We start from the raw sequence: 18,196 nt of genomic DNA on the forward strand, positions 1-18,196 counted from the left end.
AAGATGATCAATTTCTTTTAAAAGGATCTGCACTTGAATATACTCATGCTGACTATAGTTTTTCTCATTTCACTGTTTACACTTATTATTTCCATTTTCTATTTGGGGCTTAATTTGTTCTTCATACTGTTTAAGAAGGCTTCAATAATAGATCTGAGACTGCTATTCCTCTAATAAAGTTCCTCTTTAATTTCAGCATTATGAATTTCCATCTGCTTTAGAAGCATTCCACATTTGATACATTGTGATTTCATTTTTCTTTAGTTCAAAGTATTTTCTTCAGGTTTCTTCTTTAATATAATGGCCATTTTTGGATCCTGTTTAACTTTCAAATATTGAAAGATCAGACATATCTCTTTCTAGTTTAATTTAATTCTGTCATGGTCTAAAACATGTTCTGTATCATTTAAAGTTTTTATTTTGTATCTATAATTTTTTGCTTATATTTAAAATAGTAATATCTAGGCTTATGGCACAGGTTGGTATTTGTCTCAGTGTGCCAGAAATTGATTACTGTTGTTTGTTGGATACAATGTTCCAAATTTGTCGACAGTGATTTGAAGTCATCTATTATTAATGATTTTTTGACTACTTACTCTATCAATTTCTAAGAGGGAATATTAAAATATATAATCATAATTGCTGATTTGTCTGTCAGTTCATTTCCATTAGTTTTTGTTTTGTGTATTTTAAAGTTCTTTTACTGGGTTTATACACTTTTAGGATTATTTTCTTCCTGAAAAAACAATACTTTTATCATTATAAAATATTCTTCTTTAAGCTAGGCAATATTCCTGTTTATCCTTGGTAACTTTTTACGTCCTAAAATATACTTTTTCTGATATCACTATAACCACTCCAACTTTGCTTCAACTACTATTAGTATGGTATTATCTTCTTATCTGTCCTTTAAACTTTAACCCATCTGTGTCTTTATATATCTAGGGGGTTTCTTATAGTAAATATATACCAGAGTCCTATGTATTTGTCAATTTGAAATCTCTATCCTTGAATGGGTCTGTTTGCTCCTTTTATATTTAAAGTGATTTTTTTTGATACAACTGAATTTAAGTATTCCATACTGTTATTTGCTTCTATTTGTATTGCTGGTTTTTTTCCCTCTCTTTCTGCCATCTTTCTCATTATCTTTTTGTTATTCCATCATAACATTGCTGGGTTTTTTAATCTATCCCCCTCCCCACTTTTTAAGTGATTGCTCCAGGTTTTATAATATAAATCTTTATCCAAACTTACCAAATAATGCCACTTCCCATGTACTTTAAGAACCTTAAAAGTATAATTCTACTTTACCTCCTCCCCTATTTCCTATGTTCTTACCTTTTGCTTCCACACACACATTCTATCCCTATTTTCACTCTTGCCTTAAAAGTTATCTTTTAATTAAAGTTTTTTTTTAAATGAGAAAAATTATTTCTTTAGTATATACTAGTTTCTGTGCTCCTTTGTGCAAATCTACTTGGTTATTATCTTTTTAAAAATTAACAATTTCTTGTACTTCAGGTCTACTGACGAAGAATTCTTTCAGTGTTTACTTAAAAGGTTCTTATTTCCCTTTCAATTTTGCAAGATATGTCTCTCAATATAGAATTCTAGGTGGTGATAGTTTTTTCTTTCAGTGTTTTGAAGACACAGCTCCAGTCACTTTTAGCTGAAATAGTTTGTTTGCTGTCATTCTTTATTCTCCTGAACAAAATGCCTTCATTTTCTCTGGCTTTTCAACAATTTTAGTGTGATGATGGAATGATTTTGTTCATATTTCTTCTACTTATGATTTGTTGAGCTTCTTGTATCTGTGGGTTTACTGTTTCCATAAAATGTGCAAAATTTTTTCTTTGAATGTTTTCTTAACTCCTACTTTCTCAAATTTATAGTACACACAATTAAAATGCTTAATACTGTTCTATAAGTCACAATGTTCTGTTCCCTCTCCACTTTAACATTTGAGACCCTTTTTAGTGATAGAACGTTATTTCTTCAAGTTTCCTAATTATTTCTATGCAGTCTCTAATATGCTAATTCCATTCAGTTTACTGGTAATTTCAAATATTATATTTTTTAATCTCTAGAAGTTTTATTTTGTCTTTTTTATATCTTTTTCTATCTCCCTCTACATTGTTTCTATTAATTGACTTATTTCTGGTTCAAGGTCATATTATCTTTCCTTTTTATAAGGCTGGTGGATTTCAATGGAGATCAAACTATGCATTTGTATTGCTCGCTGCTAGATTTTCTCGGGATTCCTTTAAATATTGTTGGTCTTTGCTCTTAGACATAAACTACTTTGATCAGGTGACACACACTTGTAACCCCAGTGACTCAGTAGGTGTTGAGGTGTTTGAGACCAGTCTCACAAACTTAGCCAGAACCTGTCTCAAAATAAAAAAAAAAACAAAAGAGCTGGGAATGTACCTCAATGATTAAGTCCCCCTACATTCAATCCCAATACAAAAAAAAAAAAAAAAATTATTTTGATGAGTATTTAGTTACCCCCTAAGACTGGGGTTCTAAATTTATCTTTGATAGAGCTAAGATAATTACAGATTTATGTTAAAGAAAATACATGGATGATATGAGTAATACCTAGAGAACCTAGAAGATTTTCTACCCTTTAAAATTCAGTACAAAAAGCAAAAATATTTAGAAACTTTAGCTCATAGGACAAATACGATATCAGTACTATCAAGTAAGTTATAAGAATAAAATGAGGTAAAAGAAAATCAAGATAATATAGCATAAGCAATCAAAATGAGAAAAATATGGCTTAAATTTCCCCATTTAAAAGAAAGATTTAAATGCAATTCTAAAAATACAACTATAATGTGTTTATTCTCTACTTATCCATTTATTTGTTATTACTATTGAATAAAAAACCACTCCAGACAGTAGTACAAAATAATAAAGTTTATTATGTTATCAATCCAATAAAGCCTAATTTATTAATATCCTGATACTCTGATCCCATGAGCCATCAGTTTAATCATCACTTGCACTTATCATGTACTTTACTTACCGTCCATCACATTGTCTGGCAAAACTCCAGGCACTGTTCAAACTTAGTCATTTTATAATGAGTTTGAAAAATCTGAACCACTTCAAACACTGGTGTATTTATAAAAATATAGTCTATAAATTCAACTGGGTTATCAGCACTGTTGGACAAGTCTTCTATGTACAATAATCTGTTCACTTGCACTTCTCCTTACCTTCTCCACAGTGGCTACTTCAGACCCTCTTCACTCATCTCTAATGTCCAATGGTGTCACTTCCTAACTCATTTCTACAGACATAAGCCATCACATGGGAAGCTGGAACTTTCTGCTACCAACACTGCAAACACCTTCTTTTTCTCTTTTCTTCCCAATATAAAAATGTGAATTTTTTCTATTTGTGGTCTATATCTCCATTATCTTCCTGAAATCAGTGTTTAAACACCTTAATTCAATCAATACTATCTTCATAATATTCCTCTTCACAATCTTCCTAGAAGAGTTGTTAATGCGTGCTATATTAACTTACCCTTTTACCATCATTGTACCAAAAGCCTTGTTCACCACACTACTACTAATAAGCTTTTAAATACTTATTTGGTCAGCAAAAAATATCATCTCAGTATCCCACTCTGAATCTCTTTAACTATTTCTATATTCTATTAGTTAATGTTATTTTCTCATACAATTTGTTTTATTTTTCATGAGTTTAGATTACTTAGCTATTTAGGATCTTAATATTTATGGCATCTAATTATACTACTTAACAACAGAAATGAAACTTAATCATAATGTTGTTCTGAGGAGTAATCAGATAAATAACTATAAAACATTAAGAAGGTCCTTCTGATTCTAGTATTCAATACATGTTAGTAATTACTTTTAGCTACATGTAAAAGTATTAACTCTTAGGACTGTAAAAATATTACATATTTTTCTCAATGAATTAGTTGACTTTGCTTTTTGACAAAAAGAGCATCTTACACATCCTATTCATTCATTCAATAAACATTTACTAAATCTTCTGAGAATAGTCTATTTGGGATGTTTTTATCCCTTTTAAGACCAGAATATCTTTCTTTACAGGAAGATTAAACCAGCTAGTCATTTTTATTTTCTCATTTAAGTATTTATCTACTAATTTAGATTTTTACATTTAACTTTTTAAGCTGTCTGAAATGAAATTTAGTCATATAAAATGAGGTTTTAATTGAACTTTTTCTTCAAAACTTAAAGTATCCCTATCAATATTATTTCTTGAATTATATTTATAATAAAATGAAATATCTAGAAATCGTATAATCCCTTTTCTTGTTTTAAATTTTTAAGTTAAATCTTCCTTTTTCATTCTTCTGCATTAACTTTAGTCTAATTTTGTTAACTAAAAAAGTTCACTGACGATTATGACAACAGTGTGAAACCTAAACCTTAAAGAAAACTGGTAAGTATAAAGTCTAAGTCTGTAATATGTGCTAACAATTATTTACAAGTTTTTTTTCATTATGAATCTATACTTTTGGAAAATTTATTTTTAAGACCTTTTGGAGGTTTCTGTAGTTTCTATGTGATATTTATCTATTAGTTCCTGTACCTTCTTCTCCAATATCTTCATATTGTTTCTCACTCTAATTATTTTAATTTACTACCCTGTTCCCTTTCAGTTGATTCACATAGGTTTCCTAATATTAGCATTTAGACTATCCACGACCATTTGTTCTCCTAAGAGAACATACATTTGCCTACAGTATACAAGAGCAAAATAGGGAGGCAGTAGAGCAGAGTTGTCATGATTACAAGATACAGAATAAGAAGGACCAGGATTCCTACACCTTAGTTGTCTGAACCCAGTTAAGTTCCTGAAACTCTGGTGCCTTGGTTCTCCAATCTATACTAATTTTAAGATTCTTATGAGAATGAAGTGAGTTAATAAAAGCATGGAAAGCATTTGGTATGGTGCCTGGTATGAAGTAGCTGCACAAAAATATCAGTTTTTAAAAAAGCAAAACTATCATTATTTGTTTTATACTCTAGCATATTTTGTAATTATGTAAATATCAAGGATACAAACTAGTTTTAATGAAAAGAGATCTTTTCTATGTACCCTAATAGTAAAGGAAAAAAAATGAAGTTTAGATGTATATAGAAGTATATATCCTTCCTCCTCAAAGGAAACCATGGAAAACTACTAAAATCTTACACAGTATTTCATGTGTACATGTGGATCTGAAGGAACATAATTTTCACAAACATAAATATAAAATATTTGTTTTTTTAAAAAAAATTACTATTTTGTTTCCAATTAAAATGATTTCTTCTTGGTTATTTTTATATGCTCATATGGCTTTTATTCAATTTATTTGTACTAACTTCTTAATTATGCACCAATATCCATTTATTAAGATAGTCTTGAGATTTGGGGGAAAACTATTAGGTTGATTTGGATAATTCTTTTAACATGATCAATTTCAATTGTTCAAATTTTATTTAGAATTTTTTATTCTTTCAATAAAGGCAACAGCTCCAAGTTTCTAAATGCTCTTCATCTAAATTTTTGCACTTTTATTTTAAACTTTATAGTCATTTTGTCTGGTACATGAATCTTGCAAGTGGAAAATGTGACTACTTCAAAAATTTATTATACAATCTACTTTTTAAAATAGAAATCTTAAGCCATTTACATTTAATGTCATGACTAAATATTTGCTCTTAAATTTCTCACTCCATTACTTTTCTTTGTCTTATAAAATCTAATTTCAGTGATTTTCCCTGATCCCTAATGACTCAAAAATTATAATAATCCATTTTATATGCTATATATTATTTTAATTATTTCACATTATAGGATGAAACTGTAACTATACCCTAGGCAGTAGTAATAGTTATATGACTTTTCCTTCCTTTCTAAGAGAGGATGTTTTGCTCAATCTTTGGAAACCATTTAATTCTGTTATTTCACATTATCATCGACAGTCAATTTTTTTTTTTTTTTACTTTATGATGGTACAAGAGAGATGTTCACTCAGTAGAAACTGTACTTCCAATTTTAAATTTGAATCTTTTCCAATCTGGTGATGTATGGTACAGTATGTTCCCAGTCAGCCCTACAATCATAAGGGATTAACAACTGACACTCTATAGTGGACTGCACTGCTAAGCTATTTGGTAGGTTAGATGTATTAAATGCATGTTCAACTTACTATGGGTTCACTGAGACATAATACAATTGTAAATCAAGGAGCAGCTGTATACATACATAGTAAAAATCTTTAGGTTTAATTTTGGCATATATATATATATATATATATATATATAAATAATAAGACATTTCTATATATTTAACTGATTTCAAGGTTCATTCAATATTTGCAGATTATATGTTTTCTACGCTTTTATTCGTGTCTGATAATCATATACATCTTCAAATATAACATCTTTAATAGCTTGTCATTTTTTTTCAGGAGCTCATTAAGCTCTCTGCTCATATGATTACTGCCCTTGCAAATGACTAACAATTTAGGTTACTAGACTTCTTGGGTCAGTTTTCCCCTCAATACTCTATAGATATTTCCCCATTGTCTTTTGGAGTCAGTGTTTTTAGAGAAGTCTGAAATGTACTTGATGCTTTTTTTGTTTAGATATTTGTAAAATTTATTTTTCTTCTGAAATAAAAACAAAACAAAAACATTTCTAGATACAGTTCTCATCTCATAAATACCTGGAATGCAAAATGGACTCATGTCTTTCAAGATCTTTTTTTCTTAACCTCAGGCAGGTTTCTTCATCATTGCTGTTTTGGTTTCTATTCCATGAGTACTGTCTGGGAACACTTATTTGTAAGTCAAATATATCCTCATTACTTATTTACTTCAGTTTTGGCCATTTCTCCCATGGGGAGTGCCTCAAGTTTGTCTCCCATATTACTGACTAGATTTTCTCATGGTACCAATTCCATTAGTTTAGGCCTGAGATAGTTTTAAGGAAGCAGATGAAGAAAGAACATGGACTTTAAAATTGGAGGGACTATGGTCCTAGATCCCACTTTTTTGTTTTCTGACTATACAACGTGGACAAACAATTTAAAATCTTTTAAAATAAAATTTCTCATGTGCAAAACCTCTGAATGATTAACACGACTATAAGAAATAATTGTTGTAAAATTCTTATCACCATGCCTGATATGTAATTAGAACATAAGGTAAACCTGCCATTATTGTAAATTCTTTTATTACAGGTTTTTTTCCTTGCTTAATTTTATTTCAGACTGCTTCCTTTTTCACCTCAGTCTGTTATGTTATGTACACAGAAATTCATGTTCTTGTTCCAAAGAGTTGCTATCACTTCAACGTTTATTAAAAGAAGTAACACTGAATTGTGGATAAGAGTACACTCTACAATCAGACTGTCAGTATTTGAATCCCTGTTTTCACAACTTACTACATTACTTTTGTCAAGACACTCCAAGTCTATGCTGTAGTTTCCTGGTCTACGGAGATAAATCTTTATCATTCTGTTGTTTGTAGCAAGTATGCGAACACTTAAAAAATGTATAGAAGAGAGCCTGAAAGACAGAAAGCACTGCACTATCTAGTAAATGAAAGTGGGTATTCCTCTTCTACTTCCTGGGATTAACAATTCCAGAAATATTTGGTTTTCCTCTAAGCCCTCCAGGAATATTCCCTTCTTTTGAACTAGAAAATCTTTTTCTCCCCCACCTATTATCCTTATTTCTGAATGCAAAGTCTATTTAGGTTTGGTGTTTGCTAAGAGAGGCTGGGTAAATTATGATGTTACTTCATACCTGTATGTCCTCAATATCTTAAATGGACCTTATAACTTCTGCTCATTATCTTATTATCCACTTAATTAAGAATTCTTGGCCTAAACTGCATCTTGCTCATAACTCACAAAGTCCAATTCTCTAACAATGAGAGAAAAAAAGAGGTTCTTCTTTAACCAAGTGAGTTCATAAAAACATTCTGCAGACAACTGTTTCCAGGGTTCTTTTCGCTTTGTTGCAATGTAAAATCCCCACCTGAGGGGAGGGCATGTACCAATACACAGTGTTCTATTCTGCACATCACTGTTTCCTACTATGCTGCACACTGTAGCTTACTATAAACGGTACTTGTCTGTGGCTGGATTCTGGCCAGCGATACACTAATTTTGCCTCACTTGAGGGTATATACTGGTACACTGATGACTACCAAATAGAATACTAATTACACAGGTTTCATACATATACATTGGGTAAAATCTGATACAAGCAAAATATAGGATATATCATTCATTAAAAAAGCTCCTTCCAGAGAAAAATTATGTATCACTTGGCAGGACATGCAAGGACTTATTTTTGTGTATGTGTAAGAACACAAGAGATTATGTTCAAAGGAGAAAGTGCAAAAGAAATGGTGAGATAGGTGTAAAACATGAACAGTTTACTGTGGATGCTGTTATAGACTCTCATAATACCACAGGAATCAGGCTAGTTAGTTGCTGATTTGCTTTAGTATTGCTTTAAATTCTGTATCTTTCATAAGTGTGCTGTCCAAAATTCTTTATTTAAATGTGTGGCTGAAGCATAAAAAGATAATTATTGACTTAAGGCCATTGATTTGCTCTGTTTTCTTCTGAGAAAAATCAGTTAGATTAAATCTAAATATAGACAAGTCACTGACTATCTGTAGATATTACTTCTAACATTCTTCATATTCTGGGTTTTAAAAACCTTTGTTTTCCTCAAAAATGTGTAATATGGCTAGTTTTGAGTTTCCTCAGTGTTTCTGGTAACCCTCGCCAGTGTGCCTATGTTCTTCTTTTAGGACAGCACTCAAGACAGAATTCAATACTCTAAGAATGACTCTAAGAATGATGTTGATTCTAATGTAAACTTTATTTTACCATGTGTTATGGATCATGATGGACGTTTTTAATTTCCAAAGTTCCTTAGAATTTTAATATGAAAGCCATAATTTTATTCAGATACGTAAGTCACCATAACCAAATGATCAGTTACTCACTGGGATGTTTTCTCTAGATTTGGCAAGTTTTTTCTTCAGTTTTTTTCTTTCACGAATTAGATCATTGTGGGTCTTAAGTAATTCTTCAAAGCGAATTTTGGTTTTTGCTTTGGCTTCACTCTCAACTACAAAAGATAAAGACTCAGTCATTTTCTAAATAACTCTACTGTAACACAAACCTTTACTACTATGATATTAAGAAATAGTCTGTGAATACCTGCATGAGTTCTCTACATTATAACAAGTGAATGATTCCTACTTCTTAAAATAGTTTTTTCTTTTAGCTGTGGTGACTTCTCACCCATATACCTCTTACCTCTTTAGTCACTTCCTCTAAATGTCTCCTTTGCATAGTAGCATCTATCACTGTTACTTGCATGACCTTAGACATCTATAAACTTCATTTTCTAATATTATCTGTAAAATCAAAATTCTATCAAAGATCATTTGGCATGAAAAATGACTAACATTTGTCTAGCCTATAGTCACCATTTGACAAATATTAAAAGTTATTTTTTCCTTTAAAACACAAATCATATCATGCTATTTCCCTGCAGATTTAATTTAATTTAGGGTAAAATAAAACAAGTCCTTCATATGCCCTAAAGGGTTGTACACTTCCTGACAGCTTCAAATCAAGACAAACCTCCCCTTAAATACCTACATCCTGTCCATAATGTCAACCTTCTATCTCCTCCACCAAAATAAGCTCCTTCTCATGCAAATGGAGCTGCTTCTACATTGTTAAGCTATTTAAATGTTGCTTCTAAAATGGATCACTTTCTGACAACCTCATCTAAACTTTTCTGTTTCTTGTGTAGAAAGCCATTCTTTTTCTTTGTAGCACTTAACCCAACTAGAATATATATGTATATATAATATACATATATCTACGTACACCTACATAAATAATTCTCTCTCTCCCACCATACTATGTAGTGTATATTTACATCCCTAGCTACTAGCTTTGGTGGTCAATAAATATGTTTTAAGTGAAAAAATGATGACTGAATGAATGCCCCATAACAGGTATGGGCAAACTGTGGCCTATAGGCTAGTCATTTGCTTTTGTACATAATGTTTTATTAAAACCAGATATGCTCATTGCTATGAATTCTTATGGTATTTTTTTGATTTAAAAGAGCTGATCAGTTCCACACAGAGACCAAACCTAAAATACTCATTACCCTCTCTAAAAGCAATATTTGGTTGATGAGACTTACTTTATTCATTAATCTGTTAGAGTCCCTTAAAATGAGCCAAATTTAAAAACAAGTGTGTAAAATATGAATTTTGTACAAAAATTTCATAAAAGTCTTACCAGTGGGCATAGCTCAGCTTTATGGAAAGCATTGAAAAATAATGTAACGCTCTGACTCAATCAGGATCCTATTAAAACAAAGAGGATTTTTTATAACATGGATGTTCCAAATGAAAATTAAAACACTCTTCACTTAAGTTATGCCATGGTATTGCCACTACTTCACCAGTAAAGCTATACTCTCTTATCCCAATTTTTATGGAAATTAATTGAGTACATTTGAATTAATTTTAGGGTCCTGCAATAAGGTTAAGTAAACTGGATCATATATGAATAAAATATTTTTTTATTTGAAACCAAAAAAATTAGAAATGCAGTAAACATCTAACTTGGTATGTTAGCAGACTTTTTAAAGTGTTCTAAAAAATTAATGACTATTTTAACATGATTTTAAGAAACCAAGCCCCAGCTCAGGTTTGATTTTCCAAAACATTATCATATTAATAAAATATGCTTGTGGGTAGCATATTCATAGGTAATTTAAATATTTCTGTATCTGCCACTGAAAATTTTGCTATAATCGAGAAGACTAGCACAAGCATCTGTGCCATCATTTTCAAATAAATATCTCAGGGTATATTACATCAGAGCTACTCAAACACATGGGTATACTCTGCACATATATTCTTGAATTATCAATTTATTTAAAGATGAGGATGAGTCTAAAATGAATATATTAATTTCCACATAAGAATATAATATGCATGCATTTTTAAGAATAAAATTGTGTAAAAAAAAAGAAAAAAACATATATTTTGAACTACTGGGCATTATTAGTTAATGCTCCAGTTCCCTGGAGATCTATATTCCCTAACAGAAAAGTCTAAGAAATGCTAAAATTCCTTGATCTTCATCAATCAATTGGTTTACTTCCACCCTGAATTTTAACCCTGGTAAACGTTCTGTGACCACCATCAAACTGCTAGCTTTTGGACAGCAAAACCTGTGCTCTCTTTATCTATGTATCACCATTAAAAAAAAAAAAAAAAAAAAAAGCAGAAACAATGGTTTTATAGTCCAAAAGACTCAACTTGAGCTCATGTTCTGTCACTTACTGATGTGTGGTCTGAGGCAAGCTACTGAATTTCCCTAAGCCTTGGTTTTTCCTTGCCTGGGAAATTAAAATGGCATCTACTTTTATTGTAGAGAGAAAAGGAAACATCAAAAAGGAAAACAATCACACAATGCAGGTAGTGCTCCATAAAATTTCTTTATGTTCATTTAATAATTATTTAATAAATAAAATACATGATTAAATTATTTTAATCATACAATATGCATGCATTTTAAGAATAAAATTGCATACAATATGCATGCATTTTTAAGAATAAATAAATTATGTATTTACATTATCTCTAAATGTAATGTATTTATGCAAAAATTAAGGCCAGATTTAATAAAACATCCCTGCATCTCATATATGCCTTTATTTTAAAATTTCTCCATCCCAAGTCTTTTACAGGAGCTTCAAAGGCACACAACGCAGAAAAATTAATTAGATTGCGTTTCATCTCATTTTTTTTTTTTCCCACTGACTACCTGATTATCACCCAGCATGGGACTAAAGACCAAGGGGAGAAAAGGCTGAGAGGCTTGGATAATCCAGTCCTTCGGAATTTTACAGTAAAGGAAAAAAGAAACAAAAACACAGGGTGCATAATTCAAAAAATAAATCAACGACAGTCTTCGTGAATACCTGAGATTCTAAATATGGTTTTAAAACACTTCTGGTATCTTAATATCTTTCAAAAATCCTTTAAAAGAATTTCCTGAATCCCCATAACAAACAATCTTCTTTCAGAAAGCCCAAACAATAACAGCAATCCTTAATGCAACAGGTCAAAAATCTGTTAGCATCCCTTTCGGGGGAGCGGGGCGGCTGTATTTTCACAGTACTCCTGAAATGCAGTGTAATCATTCAGTGGGGAATCTTACCATATAATACACCCCCCATTTTTAGGCACACCTAAATGACTCTATTAACATAATTTGACTCTTATAAATGTAACCCATGGATCACCTTTTCTCAGATGTAATAAAGAAGGCGTTTCAGTACCAGCTTGACCCTCTAAAAAGAAACGAACACACTTAGAACGTATCTGCTCCAATGCGCTCAAGCCAGGACCTGGAGTATGGAAGACAATGACTGCAATCCCCCGCTCCACAGACTAGAAGACCTGAAACGTACGGGGGATCTAAGATCGCATCCCGTGCCCGCTCGGCGACGGCCCGCGGTGGCGCACTGCGGCCCAGCGCTCTCGGCCTCGCGCAGCCCCCACGCCGCCCCCGCTCCAGGAGCCCGGGGCAAGCCGAGCGCCCGCTCCCGGCTCCCGCCACCAGCGCACCCGCTGGGTACTCACGGAGAGGAGAGCGCTCAGCGATCGGTTCCCAACGAACCGACAGCTGGAGCGGTGAGAAGCAGACCCAGTACCAAGCTGGGCGGGCAGGAGGGCGGCAGCAGCACAGCCAGACCGGCCGCCAACGTCCCAAGCTCTGAGAACCGACTGTGTGCCGCAGTGCGGGCTGCGCGCCGCTCGCTGACGTCAGGCCTGCCTACGCCGCCGTTCCCATGACGACCGGAGCTGCCCACGCGCCTGGCCTGGACCGTGGCCGCGCCTGGGCGCCCTTTCTGCGCCCCGCCCCCGCGCAGGCCCCGGAAGTGCTGCATCGCTGCGCGGACCCGCGGGTCCTCCGCCTGTCGGCGGGCACGCGTTGCGGGGCCGTGCGCGCGCCTGCCGCCCCCGCGGCTCTGGAAGGGGTAAAAATCTGCTCCCCTTGGAGCGGTAAGGAAACCCCAGGATGCGCGGGTGTACCCTCTGTGCGCCTCAGAACCGTAACGAGCCCGGGATAAACAAAGGAGGGAAAGCCAGACGCGCAGGCTGTCGTGGAACCCTCCCTGAATAAGAAACATGAATGAATGAGACCGTGAAGCAAAGAAAAAGACTTGTCATCCCCCGCGCTATCGCGCCCACAAAATGAAACAAGCTTTTTAGCGTGGAAAATGAAGAGTTGTACTACACATAAAAATCTTGGCGGAAGAAAACCATCCGTGATTCTCCAGGCGCTGAGATATCTCACTATGTGTTGAAAACAAAAATGAAAACGTCATCTTTTCTTCATAAAACGCCCCCTCCCCCGTGCTAATTTCTGCTACAGGCGCCATCTTTAGCTCTGAGTCACCAAGGATGGAAAAATACTAGTTGCGTTATTCCTCAACTCTTGAATTAGAGGCCATTTTCTACAGTTATAGTTGTGCACCATCACCTGTTGCTTCGTTTGCACTGGGAGAAAGTTGTGTATATTTCTCTGGAAGCCAATTTTTCTATTCTCAACACACCTTACAAAAGAAATCTCACCTGTTTCCCAAAGTTCTATCAGGAGACAATAGGAAATATTACCAATCCAATGTATGCCAAACAGAGTTTTTTGATTTTTCACTCTAAATCTACTTCCCTTCTAAATTTTATTTTGCATTAAGTCACCACAAAGCTCACAGTGTTTTAGTAAGATAGCTTTACAGTATCCCGAATACATCTTTTAAACAAATCTTGTCCATTCTACCTTTTTAACATCCTCAGTGTATAGCAACTGCCCCTGCCTAATGCCAGCTTTCAACATTTCCCACTGGGTAATTGGAAGATAGTCCCTTTCCCCAGTCCCCTCACTCTAGTTTTGACTGTTAAATTTCATTCTCCAGACTGCTATCAGAATGACCAAACTAAAAATGTAAAGCTAATAAAGACACCCTCCTGAAAATTGTTAAAAGGCCATCTGTAGCAGACTATCTAATTACTTTTCCTGGGATTCAAGATGCTCCATCTTGCCTAATTTCATCTCTCATCAGCTCCTTGTTTTAACGTCATACAATATTGAATTATGTATACCATTCAATTTTAGGCACTCCATATATTAAATTATGTGCGCCCGCAAGATAATTTGTACCATTTCATGCCCCGGACCTTGCACATATTGTCTGTTCTCCCTGAAAATCCCCCCTACTTCTCCAAAATGCAGCCCATCCTTTGAATCTTAAGTTGATTAACTTAACTCTGACCACTCCTGCTACACCCTACTAGATTTTAGATACTGATTCTACAAATTATATTTTCATTGCATTGCATTTTAATTTCTCCATCCCCAGCATCTACCACGGTATCTATCAAATAATTGATCCTTTATGAACATTTGTTGAATGAATAATAGATGATATATACTGAGCTCTTTCTAGAGCTCTGCATTATTTTATGCCCTTTTCATCTGTACCCACAACCACCATTTAAATATAAATTTGACAAGGCCAACCATCCATGAAAAAAGTCAGAACAGATGCTGGCTTTACTGATTGAATTAGTTTGCTTTGCTGCCATAACAAAGTAGCACACATTGAGTGGCTTAAAGAATAGAAATTTATTTTCTCACAGTTCTGGAGACTAAAGTCTATGATGAAGGCGTCTTCACTTAGTTTCCACTTTCCCCTTCTCCTCTTCTAGGGGTGTAGTCAAACTGGATTAGGACTCACCCTAATAACTCCATTTTAACTTAACTATCTCTGTAGAGATCTGATCTTCAAATCAGGTACTTGGGGATTAGGACTTCAACATAAAACTTTGGAGATGTAGCACAACTCAGCCCATAACACTACTGAAGTAGAGTTCTGTAGCCATAAAAGATGAGGCCTTGTTTAGATTCCGACTCACAGGAACTAACTGCATAAAGACATGTTTTAGGCAATCAGAGATCATTCCTTAAGGGTTAAATATTAGATGACATTAAAGAAATTTTCTTAATTTCATTAGGTGAAATAATAGTATTATTGTTACATATAACTTAAGTATGTAAAAGAGTGAGGAGGTATCTAAGGTTTGCTTTAAAATGTTGCAAATTAAAAAACAAAAAGTTGGGAAAGGTGACACATGTAGATCTAAATTTTGATAATTGTTGAAGCTGATAGATACCTAGTATTTTATTAAACTTTTTCTTTGTTTGAATATTTCCATAATAAAAAGGAAAAATGAAGATAATATTACTATATTCTAGAAAATTTGAAATATAGAGAGCATTAAAAAAAAAAGGAAAAAGTACCTAATGCTACTACCCAAAGATATTCTTAATTGACTTTTTTGACAAATTTCTTTCCAGTCTGTTTTCCATGCATGTTATACTCTTGGTCATGTTTTCATGTAAAATGTTTATTTCTGCTTTCTTTAATTAACATTATGTTATAACTTCATTTCTACACTATTTTATACACACACACACACACACACACATATATATATACACATATATATGTTATAAATTCACTATGTTATAACTTCGTTTCTACACTATTATATACCACATAAACTTTATTAAAAATTCTAAACTTTGTTAATAATGTTTATATGCTGTAGTAAAATTTCAGATATTTATAAGGTAGGAACTAAAGCCAGCCATATGTGTTATTCACCGATCATAGTTTTTTACATATTCTTTCAGACCTTCTTTCATACATATACTAAATATTCCAAATTACAAACATGCCTTCATGCAGTTAATTCTGTCCTGCCTCATAATGTTTGTTCTTCTTTTTTTGTAACTTTGGTAGTGGGGCCTGAACCCAGGGCACTCTACCCATGAGGTAAGTTCCCAACCCCCCCCCTTTTTTTTTCCGGTGCTGGGGATTGAACCCAGGGCCTTATGCATGCAAGGCAAGCACTCTACCAACTGAGCTATATCCCAAGCCCCCAAACCTTTTTATTTTTTATTTTGAGACAGGATCTTGCCAAGTTACTGAGGCTGGCCTTGAACTTGGGATCCTCCTGCCTCAGTGTGGAGTTGCTGGAATTACAGGTGTATGCCATTGTGCTGGGCTTATTTTTGTTCTTTATCATGTACTATTGTCCTACAAGTCTTTTAGTATCAGGAATATGTATCTGTCCCACTCATTTTAATGTCTTCATCCTCTATCACTTTTTTTTTTTTTTTGCATGGGGGTGGGGGAACCAGGGATTGAACTCAGGGGCACTCGACCTCTGAGCCGCATGCTTAGTCTTATTTTGTATTTTTATTTAGAGACAGGATTTTACTGAGTTGCTTAGTGCCTCATTTTTGCTGGCTTTGAACTTGAGATCCTCCTACCTCAGCCTCCGGAGCTGCTGGGATTACTGCATGTGCCCTTGCCCTCTATCACTTCTATTCCAGAGTTTATCAATTATAACAAAAATGACAAAAAGTAATATGGTGTGTTTTTTTTAAAGATGAGCTGTTTCTTATGTTTCTCACATTATTATTATTAAATTTATTCCTCAGTATTTTCTATATTTATGGTACTATTTTGAATTCATTCATTTCTCTTATTGCATTTTCTAAGTAGTGATTATATATTTTCCTGCTTCTTCTTCTAGGGCTTCTTATCTCCTTGATGTCTCCATATTAGAGTATCCCGTAAGTTCTTGGACTTCTCTCATCTTTATTTTCTCCCAATTTCTTCTAGTTCTATAGTCCCATTGCCACAGACTACTCTCAAATGTTTCCCTCTAACCCATTCTTCTCTCCTGAACTTCAGACTCATAAATGTAACTGCATACTAGATGTCTCCACTGCAGTGTCTGATAGGCATCTCAAATTAAAATTTCTAATACCAAACTCCCCCAATATTCTGCCTACTCCAACTCTACTTGAAGCTTTCTCCGTCTGTATTGACAATGACATTTTTCCAGTTAACTCAAGATGAGCACTGTGTACCTTAGCATAATCTTTGACCTTTTTTCCTTTTCTTACACTTCATGTTCAATCTATCAGTTAATATAAATTTGAACTCAAAACCCATGTAAGAGAGGCTATGTTTATAATTTGGAGGAGAAATTTCTTTTTCCCATCTGAACTCCAGCCTTGACAAACTTCCTTGTTTTCCTTTGCTGGTATGGTCTGTCCAGGGTTCCAGATTTATGCAAACATCTTAGTTCCCACCCTGAACAAGTCCTTATATCCTGTCTTGGGAAGCCATTATATTCAAGGACTATATTCCTGGTATCTTTGGTAGGAATTCCCTCAGTCCTTGACTTCTCTTGTTTCAGTTCTCTCCTCTCTTTGGGCCCCTAAGAACTTCCTCTACTTTCCAGTGAGGTCAATGATGCAATCAGCATTTCTAGCTGATTTTCAATGTTTTTTTCAGTTACATATTGGGTAAAATTTCTTCTCTTTCAACTCATTTTACAGGGAATTTTGTGAGCTAACACCAATTTCTTTGCAATACTGATTGTCATCCACATTTAGCAGATGACTTACTGAAATAATTGAGCCTTTCCTATATGCTTCTTGTGTTTTGAAATGCTATGAAAACCATATGAATCTATAGATAAAGATTGGGTCAGAATTCACTGAGCTTTCCATAATATACAAAGCTGTCTATAGATTTGTATACATATGAATTATCACTTTATTAGGAAAACATTTTAACTTAGCCCCCACAAAAAAGAGAAATGATTTCAGAGACTGAGGAAAAATTAAATTTAATAATAGCAACAATACCAACATAATCGATTTCTGCCTATGCTCAATCTAAGTTTCTAACGCAAAGAGCACTAGATGGCAGTATATAAACATGTATCATTACCTGTACCTCAAAGATCTTGGTTTAAGGCTGTCTAAGGTCTTATTACATTTCACTGTGTACTGACCTGTTACCCACACTAATTTACTGAAATTTAACTTACTAGCTTGAATTGATATAATTGATGAGATGTATTTGATACCAAGTCTGAAAAATTCAGTTGCTAGACTAATGAATGTAGTACAGAATGGTGCCTGTACCTCCAGAGTTGGTTTTGGTGATATATATATATAAATCCAGAGCCCTTTCCTGCCAT

General features: G+C 34.0%; 1 protein-coding gene across 1 annotated transcript in view; it reads right to left on the bottom strand.

Annotated features, from left to right (window-relative positions):
• Positions 1-13,257, bottom strand: part of LOC308649521 (jouberin-like) — a gene marked incomplete at both ends in the record, with an annotated part of 53,355 nt that extends 40,098 nt beyond the window's left edge. Inside the window, 3 exon segments of the mRNA XM_081295059.1 lie at positions 9,026-9,150; positions 12,707-12,899; positions 12,952-13,257. Coding sequence (XP_081151185.1) covers positions 9,026-9,150; positions 12,707-12,899; positions 12,952-13,257 — 624 coding nt within the window.
• Positions 13,258-18,196: the final 4,939 nt, after the last annotated feature.

This window comes from Spermophilus citellus, assembly GCF_964194105.1.
Source record: "Spermophilus citellus genome assembly, chromosome: 5".
NCBI classification, from domain to species: domain Eukaryota; kingdom Metazoa; phylum Chordata; class Mammalia; order Rodentia; family Sciuridae; genus Spermophilus; species Spermophilus citellus.